We start from the raw sequence: 17750 nt of genomic DNA, 5'->3' as shown, positions 1-17750 counted from the left end.
TTTTGACTGCCGCAGCACACTGAACCGACGATTTCAATGTGTTATCCACTATGACACCTAGATCTCTTTCTTGGGTTGTAGCACCTAATATGGAACCCAACATCGTGTAATTATAGCATGGGTTATTTTTCCCTATATGCATCACCTTGCACTTATCCACATTAAATTTCATCTGCCATTTGGATGCCCAATTTTCCAGTCTCACAAGGTCTTCCTGCAATTTATCACAATCTGCTTGTGATTTAACTACTCTGCACAATTTTGTGTCATCTGCAAATTTGATTATCTCACTCGTCGTATTTCTTTCCAGATCATTTATAAATATATTGAACAGTAAGGGTCCCAATACAGATCCCTGAGGCACTCCACTGTCCACTCCCTTCCACTGAGAAAATTGCCCATTTAATCCTACTCTCTGTTTCCTGTCTTTTAGCCAGTTTGCAATCCACGAAAGGACATCGCCACCTATCCCATGACTTTTTACTTTTCCTAGAAGCCTCTCATGAGGAACTTTGTCAAACGCCTTCTGAAAATCCAAGTATACTATATCTACCGGTTCACCTTTATCCACATGTTTATTAACTCCTTCAAAAAAGTGAAGCAGATTTGTGAGGCAAGACTTGCCCTGGGTAAAGCCATGCTGACTTTGTTCCATTAAACCATGTCTTTCTATATGTTCTGTGATTTTGATGTTTAGAACACTTTCCACTATTTTTCCTGGCACTGAAGTCAGGCTAACCGGTCTGTAGTTTCCCGGATCGCCCCTGGAGCCCTTTTTAAATATTGGGGTTACATTTGCTATCCTCCAGTCTTCAGGTACAATGGATGATTTTAATGATAAGTTACAAATTTTTACTAATAGGTCTGAAATTTCATTTTTTAGTTCCTTCAGAACTCTGGGGTGTATACCATCCGGTCCAGGTGATTTACTACTCTTCAGTTTGTCAATCAGGCCTACCACATCTTCTAGGTTCACCGTGATTTGATTCAGTCCATCTGAATCATTACCCATGAAAACCTTCTCCATTACGGGTACCTCCCCAACATCCTCTTCAGTAAACACCGAAGCAAAGAAATCATTTAATCTTTCCGCGATGGCCTTATCTTCTCTAAGTGCCCCTTTAACCCCTCGATCATCTAAAGGTCCAACTGACTCCCTCACAGGCTTTCTGCTTCGGATATATTTAAAAAAGTTTTTACTGTGAGTTTTTGCCTCTACAGCCAACTTCTTTTCAAATTCTCTCTTAGCCTGTCTTATCAATGTCTTACATTTAACTTGCCAATGTTTATGCTTTATCCTATTTTCTTCTGTTGGATCCTTCTTCCAATTTTTGAATGAAGATCTTTTGGCTAAAATAGCTTCTTTCACCTCCCCTTTTAACCATGCCGGTAATCGTTTTGCCTTCTTTCCACCTTTCTTAATGTGTGGAATACATCTGGACTGTGCTTCTAGAATGGTATTTTTTAACAATGACCACGCCTCTTGGACATTTTTACTTTTGTAGCTGCTCCTTTCAGTTTTTTTCTAACAATTTTTCTCATTTTATCAAAGTTTCCCTTTTGAAAGTTTAGCACGAGAGCTTTGGATTTGCACACTGTTCCTTTTCCAGTCATTAAATCAAATCTGATCATATTATGATCACTATTGCCAAGCGGCCCCACCACCGTTACCTCTCTCACCAAGTCCTGTGCTCCACTGAGAATTAGATCTAAAATTGCTCCCTCTCTCGTCGGTTCCTGAACCATTTGCTCCATAAAGCTATCATTTATTCCATCCAGGAACGTTATCTCTCTAGCGTGACCCGATGATACATTTACCCAGTCTATATTGGGGTAATTGAAGTCTCCCATTATTACTGCACTACCAATTTGGTTGGCTTCCCTAATTTCTCTTAGCATTTCACTGTCCATCTCACCATCTTGACCAGGTGGACGGTAGTATACCCCTATCACTGTAGTCTTCCCTGATACACAAGGGATTTCTACCCATAAAGATTCAATTTTGTATTTAGTCTCATGCAGGATGTTTATCCTGTTGGACTCTATGTTGTATGTTCATCATAAATCATATTAAAATAAATCATTAAAAAAACATGAAAAGGAAATCCTAGTAAAATAACATTATAAACCTAAAATTACATAAAATGCAGCTTGTTTGCTCGTTGCTACTCTTACCATTTATTTAAAAGCCTGTGTATATAACCATGTTTTCAAATCCTTTTTAAATTGCTTATAATCCTGTTGCAGTCTTAAGTTAGCTGGCATTGCATTCCATACTTGGTCCAGCTAGTGAAATGGCCCTTTCCCTGACCTGTGTAAGACGTGCTGTCTTTATTGATGGTATCGGCAGTAATCCTTTATTAGCTGATCTGAGTGTTTTCTGTGGTGTATGTAATCGTATAGTTGTGTTGAGCCATATTGTATGTTCATCATAAATCAATTTGTGTAAAATACTGAGGACTTTATACTGAATGCTGTATTCCACTGGGAGCCAATGTAGTTCTGCTAATACAGGCGTTATGTGATCTTTTTTTCTACTTCCTGTTAGTATTCTAGCTGCTGTATTCTGCAGTATCTGTAATGGTCTTATAGAGGAATCAGGCAAGCCCAGTAGTAGTGTGTTGCAGTAATCAATTGTTGCGAATATCAGTGCCTGTAAAATCATTCTAAAATCCTTTAGGCTTAATAGTGATTTTAGTCTTTTTAATAACATTAGCTTTCCATAACCTTCTTTAGTCTTTTGTGCTATATGTTGTTTTAGGCAAATTTCATTGTCGATTATTACCCCTAGATCTCGTACCATTTCAGATGGTTTAATTGTTAGGTTACCATTGAAAGTTATTGATGTTTGGGTGATTTTTGAGGCTTTTCTTTCTAAATGTATGAACTCAGTTTTCTCGATATGTATGATAAGTTTCATTTGTGTCAATAGCTGTTTGATTATGTTTAGATACATCGCTGCTAATTTCAATGTTTTATCTAGAGTAGACCATCTTTTACCTGTAAAATCAACTGAATATCGTCCGCATAAAAATAATGGCTAATCCCCTATCCCACTAAAAGGTGGCATAGTGGTGTCATATAAATATTAAAAACTGGAAACTCTGCCAAGAGTTCCTAGTCTCCAAGGGTAGAGGCATCTACCTCCAGAGTGAAGGGCCATGTGGGGTCCGGGTGGCGCAGATGAGGTCCATGGGAAGAGGCTAAGTTTAGAGCTGCTATTGAGCAGGTCTTAATTTGTGTTTGCTTTATGTGGTCTTGCTCCTGACCCTTCCACAGTGAATACCCAACAGAAATATTTGTTAAGCAATTTTGTTTTCTCCTCATCAGCTTCTACATGTTCCTCTCCTTCACCTTTGAGTCTCTCAGTGCCACTTTTGCACTTCCTTCTATGACTAACTTATCTAAAAAAAAGGTCTTGTCCCATTTTACCATATTTGCTATGTTTTCCATTTGAATTTTTGCATTCCTGACTCCCAGCTTCTCCAGATATTGTCACCTGTCTTCCTCCTGCTGCAATCTTTTATAGTTTATGAATGCTAACATTTTCTACCTTACCTTTTCAGCTACTTCTTTAGAAACCACAGCAGCTGCTTTTTCCTCTTTCCTGTATTTATTCTACTAGCAAAAAGATTAGTTGCCCTTATAATAATCTCCTTTTAGTTTTGCCACTGCTCTTCTACTTCCCCTAGATTTTTCTATTCAGCTAACGACTCCTTGAGGTACTGCCCCATTTTAGCAAAGTTAGTTTTCCTGAAGTCTAGGATCCTTGCCTTTGAATGAACCTTCATTCGCTACACTCTAATTGCGATGGAGAAGGTACAGAGAAGGGCTACCAAAATGATAAGGGGAATGGAACAGCTCCCCTATGAGGAAAGGCTGAAGAGATTAGGGCTGTTCAGCTTGGAGAAGAGACGGCTGAGGGGGGATATGATAGAGGTGTTTAAAATCATGAGAGGTCTAGAATGGGTTAATGTGAATCATTTATTTACTCTTTCACATAATAGAAAGACTAGAGGGCACTCCATGAAGTTAGCATGTGGCACAATTAAACTCTGGAATTTGTTGTCAGAGGATGTGGTTAGTGCAGTTAGTATAGCTGTGTTTAAAAAAGGATTGGATAAGTTCTTGGAGGAGAAGTCCATTACCTGCTATTAATTAAGTTGACTTAGAAAATAGCCACTGCTATTACTAGCAACAGTAGCATGGAATAGACTTAGCTTTTGGGTACTTGCCAGGTTCTTATGGCCTGGATTGGCCTTTGTTGGAAACAGGATGCTGGGCTTGGTGGACCCTTGGTCTGACCCAGTATGGCATGTTCTTATGTTCTTATGAAGCACACTATCCGGTGATCACTGGATCCCAGATGATTATCCACTACAACATTAGAGATACTGTCCCCATTGGTAAGCACCGTTACCAGCTGATAGAACAATTCTCCTTGTAGAGAATCCAGGATCTCCCTGACTCTAGAAGACAATGTGGCCAGGATGTCCCAATCAAATTCTGGCAGATTGAAATCCCCTAGCAATAGCATCTCCCCTTTCATAGCAATTTTGTGAATAACCTCAATTAAATATCTTTTCCATTTCTTCGGACTGTGATGGAGGCCTGTATATTATACCAATATAAATTGATGTTTCATTCCCTCTTTCCAGATGAACGCACAGTGCCTCTGCCTTTCTTCACAAACCCTGTGTGAAGGGGAAGGGGAAGTGAGAGGAGGGAGGAATGGGGATGGTGGCTACTTATTTCCTGGTTCTATTTATGAGGTTGTGGGGTGAGAGGGGGTGTTATTTCTGCTTTGCTTCCTCTTTCACTGCCAGCAACAGCTGCTAGATATGGAAGATAATGAAAAGAAACAGATCTGGTGTTTTTTTTATAGTAATGGTACTTATACACAATCTTGCAATTTTGTACTAGCTAGCAATACAATAAACCAGGGGTGTCGCTGGGCCACTGACAGAGGAGCATGTGCCACAATTCAGTTTGATAGTGCCCCAAATCAAGGGCCATGCTTGTGGATAAAGTTAACCAGGGTGACTTTTCCAGGCCCTGTGTTGTGATCCTTTTACCCCCAACCCTCCTTCACTGAGCACGATCTTCCCCCTAGCAGTCCAGGCACAGTCCTTTTCCTCTCCCTTTCCTTCCCACTGGCAATCTGATGTTGGAACAGGTTAGGACTTGTAGTCTCAGGGGACAGGCCAGCTTCAAGAGGAAATAGATACTGCTAATGTTGCAGCCATATGTTCAGGGCCCCACCACACTATGCAGCAATTGGCTATTCCACAACTGGCAGGCTCAATTTATGCCAATGTCACTAACTTTCTCTTTTGTGTTTCTCCTTTTCAATTCCAGACATGTTCCGACCCAAAGTCAAAGCCAGTATTTCTCACAGAGAAAACTATGGAGTCTTCCATCAAATACATCAATAAGAAGTTTCCCAACCTCGACGCTCGAAGCAGCACGGTGAGGAAAGGGTTAAAAATAATTCCTGGTTGTTCAAAATCCCTCTCAAAATACCATCCTTACTCTTGACTACTGTTAACCAGACAGAGCATATTCCCAAATATTTATTTATTTGTTTACTTATTTATTTGTTTACTTATTTATTTATTTATTTATTTATTTAAGGGTTTTTGTATACCAGGATACGTTGGGAACATCATCTCGGTTCACAGATAACTAAACATAGCAACAGGCTTTACATAGAACGAGTTACAAGGTGAACGTTAATAAAGGTAACCATGATAAACTTGAGCAAGTAAAACAATAGGCTATATAGAGAACTAATTACAAAGTGAGCAGCGTTGATATAAGGAAGTAATGCATGATTAGATTAATGACAGATTAAGTTTTATAGAGAATAAAATTGCGACATGTGAGTTAATAGTGGGTAACAATGTATGATAGCGACAAGTAATATAAATGGGGGCTTAAGCAGAGAGAGTACACCTGGAATAAATGGTGGCTGGGAATAAAGTGGGGGGGGGGGGGGAGGGGGATAGGAGGAGGTGAACTAGCTGGGGCATATTGAATAATGTAATAATATTTCAAAGGAGCGAAGAGGAGGTAATAATGAAATTATGCAGGGGGGTTAGGTAAAAGCCTGTTTGAAGAGCCAGGTCTTGAGGTTCTGCATGAATCTTTTATGACAAGATTCTAAGCGAAGGGTAGGAGGCATTTTGTTCCAGAGGGTGGGTCCGGCTAGGGAGAGGGCACGTGCCCTGGTGGATTTGAATTTGGACAGCTTAGGAGAGGGAGTGTGCATTGTGGCAAGGTGTTGCGCCCTGGTGGGTCTGTTGTGATCGCGGATTCGGAGGTGATCTTTGAACCAGGACATGTCGTGATTGTAGGTGGTTTTGTGGATGAGTGTAAGTGTTTTGTAAATGATCCTGGAGTTGATAGGCAGCCAATGAAGGTGCTTGAGGACGGGGGTGATGTGGTCTTCTCGGTGGGCATTGGTGAGTATGCGCGCTGCTGAGTTTTGGAGCATCTGCAAGAGGCCGAGGAGGATGGCATTGCAATAGTCGAGCTTGGCAAGAATGGTGGCTTGCAGGACTGTGCGGAAATCATTGATGTGAAGCAGGGGTTTCAGTTTTTTGAGTGTGTGGAGCTTGAAGAAACCCTCTTTCAAAGTGGAGTTAATGAATTTCTTCAAGTTGTAGTGATTATCAAGGACGACACCAAGGCTTCGCACTTGTTGAGTGAATGTGGAGGGGGGAAGAGGAGGGTGGAGGGTGGAATATTTGTTGCTGTGGGGGGGGGGGGGGGTGAGATGAGGAGGAGCTCCGTTTTGGAGGGATTGAGGGCTAAATAATTGTTGGCGAGCAGGGTGCTGATTGTTGCGAGGGCAGTTTCCCAAGTTTTCATTTTCAAGAGATTTTCAAGAGAAAGATTTTCAAGAGATCTTTCCTTAAGTTGAATAACTGTTATTCAGAGCTCCTCCCTTACTTCACTCAGTGACGCAGGCTTTGGCTCATCAGTGTGGGATGGAATTACGTAATGTGACATGACAGAAGGAGGCATAGGTTTTATAACTCCACAGGTTCTCAGAGATACAGGGGATGGCTGAAAATACCTTGACCAAACTGTCAGCCGTGCTGCTGTTAAGATGCTGCTGGTGGTGTTGATAATCCTCTTGCTGTAATGACATTCATTATCTAATGACATAGCAAATCAGGCCCTAAGAGGCAGATATTCAAAAGATCTAGGCAATTAACTTTAAGGAGCTGGGTGCCTAGATCTGGCAGATTTTAAAAAGGTTTCCTTATCTCAGTGCCTAAATTTAGGTACCTATATTTATAATGTACCCATATCCCAGCCTTTTCTCGGTGACAGAGGGTCATGTGGGAGGTTATGGACCATTGCAACTCCTAATTTCCCGGATTATTCCTGCATTGGCGGGTAGGGTAGGAAAGATGAGCCTTTCAGGGCCCTTAGGGTTTTTCTGAAGGTCCTCTTTAAAAGTTCAACAGGAAAAACACATACTGCCACTGTAAGTGTTCAAAATATACATTTCTACTGCTAAATCTGATTACATGTATAAATCACAGAAAGTACACTTGTGTTTCGTGCAAGGTCAATACAGAACAATAAAGTTTCAAAAAATCAGAGTCTCAATTCTGTGCATCCTTGGCAGTGGTTACTCTTGTTGGGGAAAATCATCCCTGTGCACATCCGCTGGCAGTTCCTGCAAATTTGGATGCAAATCCTGAAATCCAGTTAATTAGACGTTGCTCCTCTGCTGATGCTTTCTTAGAGAGCAATTCTAGAGGCTTTATCCCTGGAAGGCAGTCTTCCCTCGGACTCCCCACCAAGATAATGCTTTACTGTCTTCTTCTTACAGACCTCTTCCTTGGATCTCCATGAAATATTAGAAATTCACCCTTGAACCCCAAGACAAATGTTTCTCTAATCCTAAAAGGCATGAGCACCCTGATGTTGGGCCCCAGGCACCTTCCCAGGGCAGAAAGAAAGAAGTCCTCCCGGAGAGTTCACCCCAAGAGATCTCTCTCTCAGAGACACTGAACCACGAGGGCTCTGGAGTTTTGTTAAAACATTGACACCACCCATTGGGGAATGCCAACCACCTCTACCCCTCCTATTCTGTTCTGACCCATTTATAACTAGGTACCTAAAATGTGGGCAGGGCTAGAGGAGGGGCTTAGGTCCAGAAGTTAGGAGAGTGAATAGTAGGCATAAATTTAGGGAACTCAATTTTAGGTACTTAAAGGTAGGCATCTATTTATTCACCTAGCTTTAGTTCTTTTTTCAGCTTCCAAGCTTTTCTCCTATAGACTTTGAATGGGTGAAAAGCCTTAATAAATCAGGTACATAGTTGGTTAGCTTGAAAGACCAGGTCCATGGAGTCTAACTTCCTTTTGCTGTCAGACAGCTCTCTGTAGTTCGTAATGTGGGGGAATCTTTAAACGGTCCGCCAGTTCTACAGCTCGGAGAAAATGAAAATCCTTCCTTTCCCAACTCAGATGGTTGGCTTAATTCCCTGGATCAGCACTTTTCTACCATCATTTGACTCACTGATCACCTTTGCAGCTACCGGTAGTTTATTTTTCAAAGGTCTTAAGGACAAGCTTTATTAATCATTTGCTCTAGTGCAAACATTGCTTCAGATTTTATGAATGAAGATATCCCAGTAATTTCAATTGGGAAAACAGCTGGGCAAAACTTCACTAAATTTGTCCGTTCCCTCCCCCCCATGAGTGAAATGATGGGGTTGTCATGTTAGCTTGGGTAGCTGCCTTATCTGCCCTGAGGGAGATTCATCCCTGCCATATGCACACAAATTCCTGTGACTCGACTTCTCCCCTAAGATACAGCAGGTTTATTCCGATTTTCTGGGATGAAACAATTACAGGGAATAACAATTTCTTGTTGGTCAGGTCCCCTCCTAGCACACAGCAATCTGAAACAAAATGGAGGAAGAACATAGGGAGCAGCATAAATTACAAGTGCCCCTGAGTGCATGGCAACATGGTGAAATTACCAATTTTGGTGAAACTGCTTAAAAATCATTTAAAATAGTGCTTCCTGAACATTTATCCAATATGACTCCATTTTATCACATGAAATTTCGCATGACCTCAGATGTTCGCCAAAATAGCAGACCTGCCCTCTATTCCTCTCCACCCTTGTTCACCCGAAGCAGGGAAGGAATGGTAGCAGTAGCAGCAGTCAATGTCTGGGGCCTATGAGTCAGAGTCCACCCCCAGAGAACAGCCCTCTAACACAGATTTCCATCCTAACAGGAGGAGAATTTGAGGCCTAAGAGTGTGTGCTGCTTACCTCTGCCAGTTGGAAGGGAGGGCCATATGGAGTGGAACGGGGAAACAGCCCTATTTTTCATGACTCCATCCACTGATTTTGTGATCCTCATTTGATTTTGATTTTGTGCTCGATGACATATTCATGGACTCAGTATTGGGGTAGTTGAACTCTCCCATTATTGTGTTGCCAGTTTTATTAGCCTTTCTAAACTGTGTTAGCATTTCACTGTGTCTTACTTTATCCTGGTCAGCAGACAGTAGTATACCCCTTCTGCTATACTCACATGGTGTTACATTTGGCAGCTTACAGGAGGGCCCCGCAAGTCGACTCATTCACCCCCCGACGTGGCTGGGACCCATCCCGTGATCAGCCCATAGCCTCCTGCTCTGAACCCCACCCAGTGCAGCCCAAGATGCCGCCAGCTACTGCTCCTGCTGCTACTGTCCATTAGACGTGTTCATTGCATAGGTCCGCAGTGGGAAACACTGAGCGGCCCCCTCTTATGAAATCAGGCTGACCGGCCTAATTAAACAAGTGCCTCGCAGTATTTCCTCACCTCAGCAACAGGTCTCCTGCCTTAGCAGTGTTTGTTGCCTTTGGGTTCCTGTTTCCTGTGTTCCTGATTCTTCATTCTGCCTTGCCTCATCCAGCCTTGTCTCATTCAACTTTCCTTGTCTGGTCTTGCCTTGTATTGCCCATCTCGTCCAGTGTCTTCCATGCATCTTTGTCCACCCTTGGCCTGACTTCAGGATCTCACCTCTTGCCTGGACCTGACCACGATTGCCTGCCGCCTGGACCTGACCTCTTGCCTGGACCTGACCACGATTGCCTGCCGCCTGGACCTGACCTCTTGCCTGGACCTGACCACGATTGCCTGCCGCCTGGACCTGACCTCTTGCCTGGACCTGACTACCTTTGTCTGACACATGCCCCAACATTGGCCTTTCTCCAATTCCATTAGCCTGCTACCTGCCCTGGCTTTAGCGTGCCATTGGACTCTTACTCTAGCCACTGCCCTAGGGTCCCACCTAGACCTGCCAGCTGCCGGAACCCAAGGACTCAACCTGCAGCAGAGGCAGCTGGTAGAGATGAAGCTCCAGTCTGTCCCAGGGCGTGTTCGTCAGTTACTGGCGTAGGTTGCATCATCTGTACCGCAGCACAAAGGGCTCACACCCACGTCACCCTTCACAAAATGGATTTTCATTCTATAAAGATTCCAGAGTGCAGTATGTTTTTTTTGTAGATCTTATTTATTGATTATCCTACTTGACTCTTTGCCATCCTTAACATGTAGTGCTATCCCCATCTCCAGTTCAGATATGTGCCTCTGAATTATGGCATGGTCATAATCATTTTGGTGGAAGGGGTGGCCAGAGGAGATTTTCTACATTTGAGTGGAGGTCTCAGCTTGCAGGAGGTACTCTGATTGCAATATTCCTTTCTATTGTTGGCAAATTGTGCTAACTTTTTCGTTCTTTACATTTCGTTTACTGAATCAGATTGATGAAGTACCTTATAAAAAGTGTATTTGCTTTTGATTTCAGTACTGGCTGTACTTTCAATGGAGGGTCTGTGTTTACTCAGTCACTATACTGAGCGGTTCTTTGCTTCTCTACGTTCACAGTAGTTGATTGTTTGTTATCCACCAGGAGCTGAAAATGGAGAATCATTCAGTGTAGTTTGAGACTCCTACAGGCAGTCACAGCCTTCTTGATTTTGTAAGGTTCATGGACCCTATTCATGGGAGGTTGGCTTAACCTACAGGGAAGGTACTGTAGGTCCTCCCCAACAGTTGGCCGGACTAGGGTGATAGGAGACTGATCTGAAGCTTCACCTATACCAGCCCATTTCCCCTTGGATTGAGACCTCAGGTCCTGGGGGCCGGGCAGGACTTAAGCGTAAGTCTCATTGTGTTATAGTTAGTGAGGTTTGGGTGGACCCTTGGACACTGTGGCAGTTGACCTCGCCCACAGGGGGAAGTCCCGTGAGGGGCCACAGGTCAGCCTCAGCTCTGGACACACAACACAGATAGTTCTTTATTTAGACAGTTTGAGAAACCACCAGAGGTGGCAGTAGTGAGTAGATGTTATAGCCCTCTGGACTAGTATTCCCCAGGGCGCTGGAACAGCAATTTCTCTGGTAGCAGTGCTGTAGTGGAGAGAACTGAGAAAGTGAGTACAATAGCACATTCACAGAGTCTCAAGTATGGAGAAGCCCAGAGATAGGAAAAGCTGGCCCTCGAGGAGTGAGTACCAGAACCCTGGAGGTAGAAAGACTTGTTGGCAAAGTACTCACTCAGCGGTTCCACGTAAGAGATGGCACTGGTGCTGGAACGGGGGCAGGCCCTCGAGGAGCGAGTACCTGGTTCCAGCTCTGAGGAGTGGATGATAGTAGTACTCACTGATGGTGTCTGTAGTGAATTCCTCCAAGTAGAAAAGGAGATAGATGCAGGCAGCGGGTCAGGGAACATGGGCCCTCGAGGAGCGAGTACCGGTTACCTGACAGTAACTTGAAAGAAGCAAAGAGACTCCCGAGGAGCGGGTACCCCGTTAGCAGAAAGAGTCCAATAGAAGTTGGAAGGCAGAGTAGCTGGGTACGGAGAGTGAATCCCAACTCTTGCTAACTCAACGGCTAGCAATAAACAGTAGGCTTAAATATCCGGCAGCGTGATGTCATCACAGGGGGACGCCCCTGAGGAACACGCCAATGAGGAAATAAGAATGAGGGCCTCGCAGCGCATGCACCCTAAGGTACCTGGAGAGCATGGTGGGAGGCAGCGCCCAAGCCAGTCCAGGGACGCCAGAGAGGACGGCAGATGGACGCCGCGGCAGCCAGGCGTCCATCAAGAGCAAGAGGAGTCGCAGACAAGGAAAGGTAGGCGGAGTGAAGCCATCGGGCAGCGACGGTCGCAACATGGTGTTGGTAATGGCATAGGTCCTAGTCATGGCTAGGGTCAGAGGCAGGTAAGGGTGGTCAAGGTCCAGGCTGAGGTCAGAGGACGTGGCTGATGAGAATAGTCAGAGTTCAGGCTAAGGTCAATGGCAGGCGACTGGCAAGGATTTTCAGACTTCAATCTAGGTTTGAATCCAGTAGTCAGTCCAAGGGCAGGCGTGGAAGACACTGAGAAGGACGAAGACAACAAGGCTGAAAAGACAAGGCTGGGCAGGAGAGACAAGGCAGACTGGGCTCAGAGAGATGAGGCAGTCTGAATCAGGCACGCAGGAACGCAGGAAGCAGCAACTCATGCTGCATAAATGCAGGCGACCCATTGCTGAGGCAGAGAGTAAGTGTCCAGGGAGGACCTATAAAGGGCTGGGGTCCTGACATCAGCAGTAGGTGCCACTAGGGTTTTCTCACCGTGGACCCTTTAAGAAGGGCTGAGTCTGGCACACTGGAGGAAGGCTGGAGCGGTGGCATCTGGCCATGAAGACTCTCGACGGTAGTGTCCCACTGCATGGCCGGTTGGCCCTTGCGGGTAGGTGCAGCTGCTTGCAGGTAGGCCCCACAAGCCACAAAATGTAACAAATGTCTCTGCATATATGCCCTGAATCTAGTTGCAGATGCTGTTTATGTTGTAATTTATTTTGCGATGACATTTGTAATTACTGTATTGATATCTTGCTCATATGTTTTACCTGTTAGGGTTGAGGGGAGGTAGAATAGGGAAGTGGGTGGTAGAGTTGGGTCAACAAGAGTATTTTAATGTCTATAAGTGATCCACCCTTTTGGTCCTGATTTAGTTCCCTCCGGAAGGTGGCAGGGTCTTATGTATTTTTAGATGGGTTTGGGGGGTGGGTTGTGGACTAGTGTTAAATACCAGGGAATTAGTTTGGAGTATAGATGGGTTGGGGTTGAGGCCTATTTTAAAATATTCTCTTTTGGGGGGATTACCTACCGATCTTGCAGCTGAGCCTCTGGCTGTTCCATCAGGCATGGAGGTGATCATCTGGGGTCCTGTGTTAGCAGGACTTAAGCGGTGTGCCTGCAGTCTATCTCTGGGGATTATCTACCTATCTTGGAGCTAAGCCTCCAGCCATTCCATAAGGCATGGAGGTGGTCATCCGGGTCCTGTGTTAGCAGGATTTAAGCGGTGTGCCTGCAGACTATCTCTGGGGATTACCTACCAATCTTGCAGCTGAGCCTCCAGCCATTCCATCAGGCATGGAGGTGGTCATCCGGGGCCCTGTGTTAATAGGACTTAAGTGGCGTGCCTGTAGCGAGCTGGCGCGCCAAAGGGGCGCACCTCTTCTGACAAATTTCTCCCTTCATCAATATGGGAAAAAAAGAAAGGGGAAGGTTTTTTCAATTCCCCCAACAAATCCACCCACAATTGGACCTTTAGATCAACATTTCACAAGATCAACTGCTCCGAGGGAGAAAAGCGAAATGGAAGAAATTGGAATTTCAGGTGAGCTTTCTCTAAGTATGGGTGGTAGGACTCCTCCCCCTGCACCTCTTTTGGAGTCATCAGAAGGTTTGACGATTTCAGGGACCCCCTTCAATGTAGGCTCATTGGATTTGGTGCTTCAAAAATCTCCTCAAGATGATTGCTTTGTATTAACATCTACTAGCATTCCAACTGTTATGGGTCAAGACTTGGTTATGTTGGCTAATATATACCATCATATTGAAAATGAAAATGCTGGATTGAGGGTCCTGACTCCAAAACCTGTTGCTCTGTCTTCAGAGAATAAGATACAACTACCAGGTGATCCGGAAGAACCAGAAAATGCAACTTTAAGAGACATTTGGAGAGTAGTTTCGTGGACTGAGACTGCTTTATCCTCTACTGTCTCAATTATCTGATTACTCTATAAAATCTCCAATAAGTTCTTGGACCTGGAACACAGAGTAGCTGCAATAGAGGGGCAAATGTTTATTACTAATCAGACCACTAATAATATTCAGTCTGTTTTTGAATCTAACATCAAAGATAGCTTATTTTTACATAATAGAATTGAGCAGTTAGATAATGTTATGAGACATAAAAATGTAAGGCTTGTGAATTTTCTGAAAACTAGATTATTGTCATCTATAGAATTGTTTAGGAAATATATAAATGAGGTCTTACAGATAGCTCATGATAAAGAAATGAAGTTATCTAAATGTTACGACCTTCCGGAATTTAAACATATACAAGGTCCGGGGGGGGGGGGGGGGGCTATGATAATCTAGCCCTAAATAATAGTAATAGTCTTGATGTATCTATGTTCCTTCAAGACTCTCAGGATATTATATCTAAGAGAGCAACTTTGTTGGTCACCTTTGTCACAGATATGGATAAGGATTTAATTTTTAAACAATATTTTAAATTTAAATCCGTGGAATTTTGTGGTCAAAAGGTTTTTGTGTACCCAGATGTCTCCCGTGAAACAGAGCTTTGTAGAAAATTATTTCTTTCTTATAAACAGTGTACTATTTCTCTTGGGGCTACTTTTTTCCTTAAATTTCCTTCTAAATGTTTAGTGACCTACCAAGGGAAATCATATGTGTTCCTCGATCCAGCTCATTTGGAGACCTTTTTGAATGATAAATCTTCTGTAAATATTGAAGATCAAGCTACTTAGCAGGGTATAGTAGTCATTTGTATGTAATACATAGCTGCAATGGTCAATGAAATATTTTTCTTCCTTTTTTGTCCCCCAAGATGTAGGCTAGAATTCTGTTACATTCAGAAGTAAATCCTATTAAGATTCATTCCTGTTATTATATTTCTTTATGAATGTGCAAAATATACCTTTTGTTGTTTATTCATGTATATGATAAATAACCAATAAAGATATAATTTTTTTAAAAATTCTCTTTTGGAGAGGTCACGTGAGGTGGTGAGCCTGGACAGACGCTGAATTCCAGGCTCTGAACGTCACCCCCACAAGATCTGCATTTATCGTTGCCATCAGGTGTTCAATTCAGCACATTTTCTTCACTAGAGATCCCTTACATGTCAATAGATCGCTATAAGCGGCGATCTCATGGGGTAATGCCCATAATAGGTGGAAAAAAGATAAAGAGCTTTCTGGGGCAGGACCAGCCAAAATGGCAGCTGTGACAAATTTTTGCACAAACAGAATACTATGCAGCCATACTGCAAGCAACAAGACACTGCTTATCAATCGCAATGTATCAGGATTTTTCAGGCCTATTCTTTGAAAGTATGTCAACAGAAAAGGTCTGCTCATCTCTAATTTCAAAACAAATGTGTTTTGTTCTATAGTTCTCAGCATGCCTCCACATATGGTATGAGTGCACTTCTATGCTTTCTGACACCGCTGATTCTGCAAAACAATTTTTGTTAAAATTTAAGAAGCCAGATGTGGGGATGTAAGCAATGGCAGGAAGCCCATCAAGTACAAACTTAGAACATCATCTTAAGACGTGTCTTCCCCCCTATCCAGTTTGGAAAAGAACAGTAACAGGCCCATATGAGATTACAGAAGGGATCTGTCTTAGATTTTTCCAATTAGAGAAATAATGAAAGGCTTCAGGGGAGATCACTGGGAATGGTCTTTCCCTCGCTGTTAAATTGGGATTCCTAAGTTACTTGTTATAGAATATCGCTTCAGCAGCGAAGACAATGATCTTCAATTTGGCAGAGGAGACAATGATTAGATTTCACTGGATATTATATTTTGCTTGAAAGGTTTTGGCATTCCTGGATCATAAATTCGAATGCAAAATATCTATGTTTTGCCTGACAGTATCAATCATGCTACTATACAGTGGGTGATGTTTGATCTGGGTAATTTTAAGTCTGATTGATGTTCAATATACATTTTGCAACTGCCATTAGATTACATGATAGGTTTGGGTTTAAGTTTAATCAATCTTTACATATTGTGAAAAAATTCTGAGGAACGTACCCTTTCATGTACTTGTGGAAGACAAGGTGGATGTTCAAATTGGGACATTGTATATTAGACCGGATGGGATGGTTAAATCTTGATAAAGCTAGAACATAGCATTTTTGCTTAAGTTATGTTTTTTTGGATGAAGTTTAGAGTTTTGAGGGGATTTACAATGTGAGGTTTTCTTTTTGCGTAAGGGAAGGGGGAAGCGCTCAAATGCCTTGAAGTGACCTCCAGCTCTCCAATGGAAAAGCAGCTTGTAAAAGGGGAAGGGAGGGGGCATGGGATTGGGGAGTTGGAGAGGTCAGGGGAGGGTGGGTAGGAGAATCAGTACAGGTTACTGGGTACAGGTTCTTGTTGTGGGTAGGGAAGGGGAAGGAACAGGTCTGGTTATCAATATTCAAATGTGGGAGGTGGAGGCTAAGTGGAAAAATAAAATAGCATGAACCTTAACTATGCAGTGCAGTTGTCTCAATAAGCTGTTGATTTGGGTTGGAGAGAAAGGAATGTTCAAGCTGGGGAACATCCTCTTTGGCAAACTTGGAAAGATCAGTGCTCATAAGTGATATCGACAATTAAACTTTTAACATGGAATGTATGTGAGGTAGGTTCAGAGGTAAAGAGATACAAATTATTATGTGCCAGACATTGCTTTCCTTCATGAAACTAGATTAACAGATCAGGAACATGCTAAGTTGAAGCAACAATGGGTGGGACAAGTATTTTTCAGTTTCTTCAGCAACTCACAAGACAGGGGTTGTCAATCAATTGCTGTCTCTTTTCAAAATCAGAAATTAATGCAAGACCCAGTATTGGGGTCCATGTATGCTCCTAACACTTATCAACATATATTTTTTGTAATCTTAATCTTCTTGCACAATACTCTGACACCTCTTATATTGGGAGGAGATTATATTTTTGATCTTGCTTTTGACAAAACACCTGCCAATTTAAGAACTTCTATTTCACATAACTGGGGGGGGGGGGGTAAGCTATGTGATTCCCTTAATTTAACAGATGTTTGGAAATGTCTACACCCAGGAGAAACAGACTTTACTCATGTCTCAAGAGCACATAATACCCTCTTCATAATAGAAGATAATTAAACAGTCCAGATGGACTGCCAGGAGAATTTTATAAGCTGTTCTCTGATGAGGTAAGCAAATCATTAGTGACGATCTTTGAAGTTCTATTAAAAGTTGAAGAAATACCTTATGGGGCAAATAGGGCTCCTATAATAGTTTTATCTAAACCCGGACATGATCATAACCTACCTGGGGCGAACGACCAATATCTTTGCTGAACTATGATATGATGCTACGTGTAATGGCGGATAGGCTAGCTCCCTTTTTAAAGGATCTGGTGAGCCCAAAACAAGTGGGCGTATTGAATGTGTGGAAGATGCTAGCTACAATGGAGTATGTTATCCGGAAGCAAATGAAAGCGCTGCTGATTAGTTTTGATGCCAAAAAGGCATTTCATATGATGGACTGGAAATTTGTATTTGAATCCTTTAAAATGTGTGGATTTGAAGGATCGTTTAGGCAATTCCTTTACTTGTTACACAATAACCTGAGGGCCAGTGTTTTAATGAATGGAGAACTGTTCCTGGAATTG

The 17750-nt window shown here is 42.8% G+C and overlaps 1 protein-coding gene across 1 annotated transcript in view; it reads left to right on the top strand.

Annotated features, from left to right (window-relative positions):
* NCKAP1L (NCK associated protein 1 like) overlaps positions 1-17750 on the top strand; it is a 231139-nt gene that overhangs the window by 9534 nt on the left and 203855 nt on the right. Inside the window, 1 exon segment of the mRNA XM_029595128.1 lies at positions 5359-5469. Within this exon segment, the coding sequence (XP_029450988.1) occupies positions 5359-5469 (111 nt within the window).

This window comes from Rhinatrema bivittatum, chromosome 3 (assembly GCF_901001135.1).
Source record: "Rhinatrema bivittatum chromosome 3, aRhiBiv1.1, whole genome shotgun sequence".
In the NCBI taxonomy this organism is placed as follows: Eukaryota; Metazoa; Chordata; class Amphibia; order Gymnophiona; family Rhinatrematidae; genus Rhinatrema; species Rhinatrema bivittatum.
The sequence above is the reverse complement of the archived record's forward strand: the minus strand, read 5'-3'. Positions and strand labels throughout refer to the sequence as shown.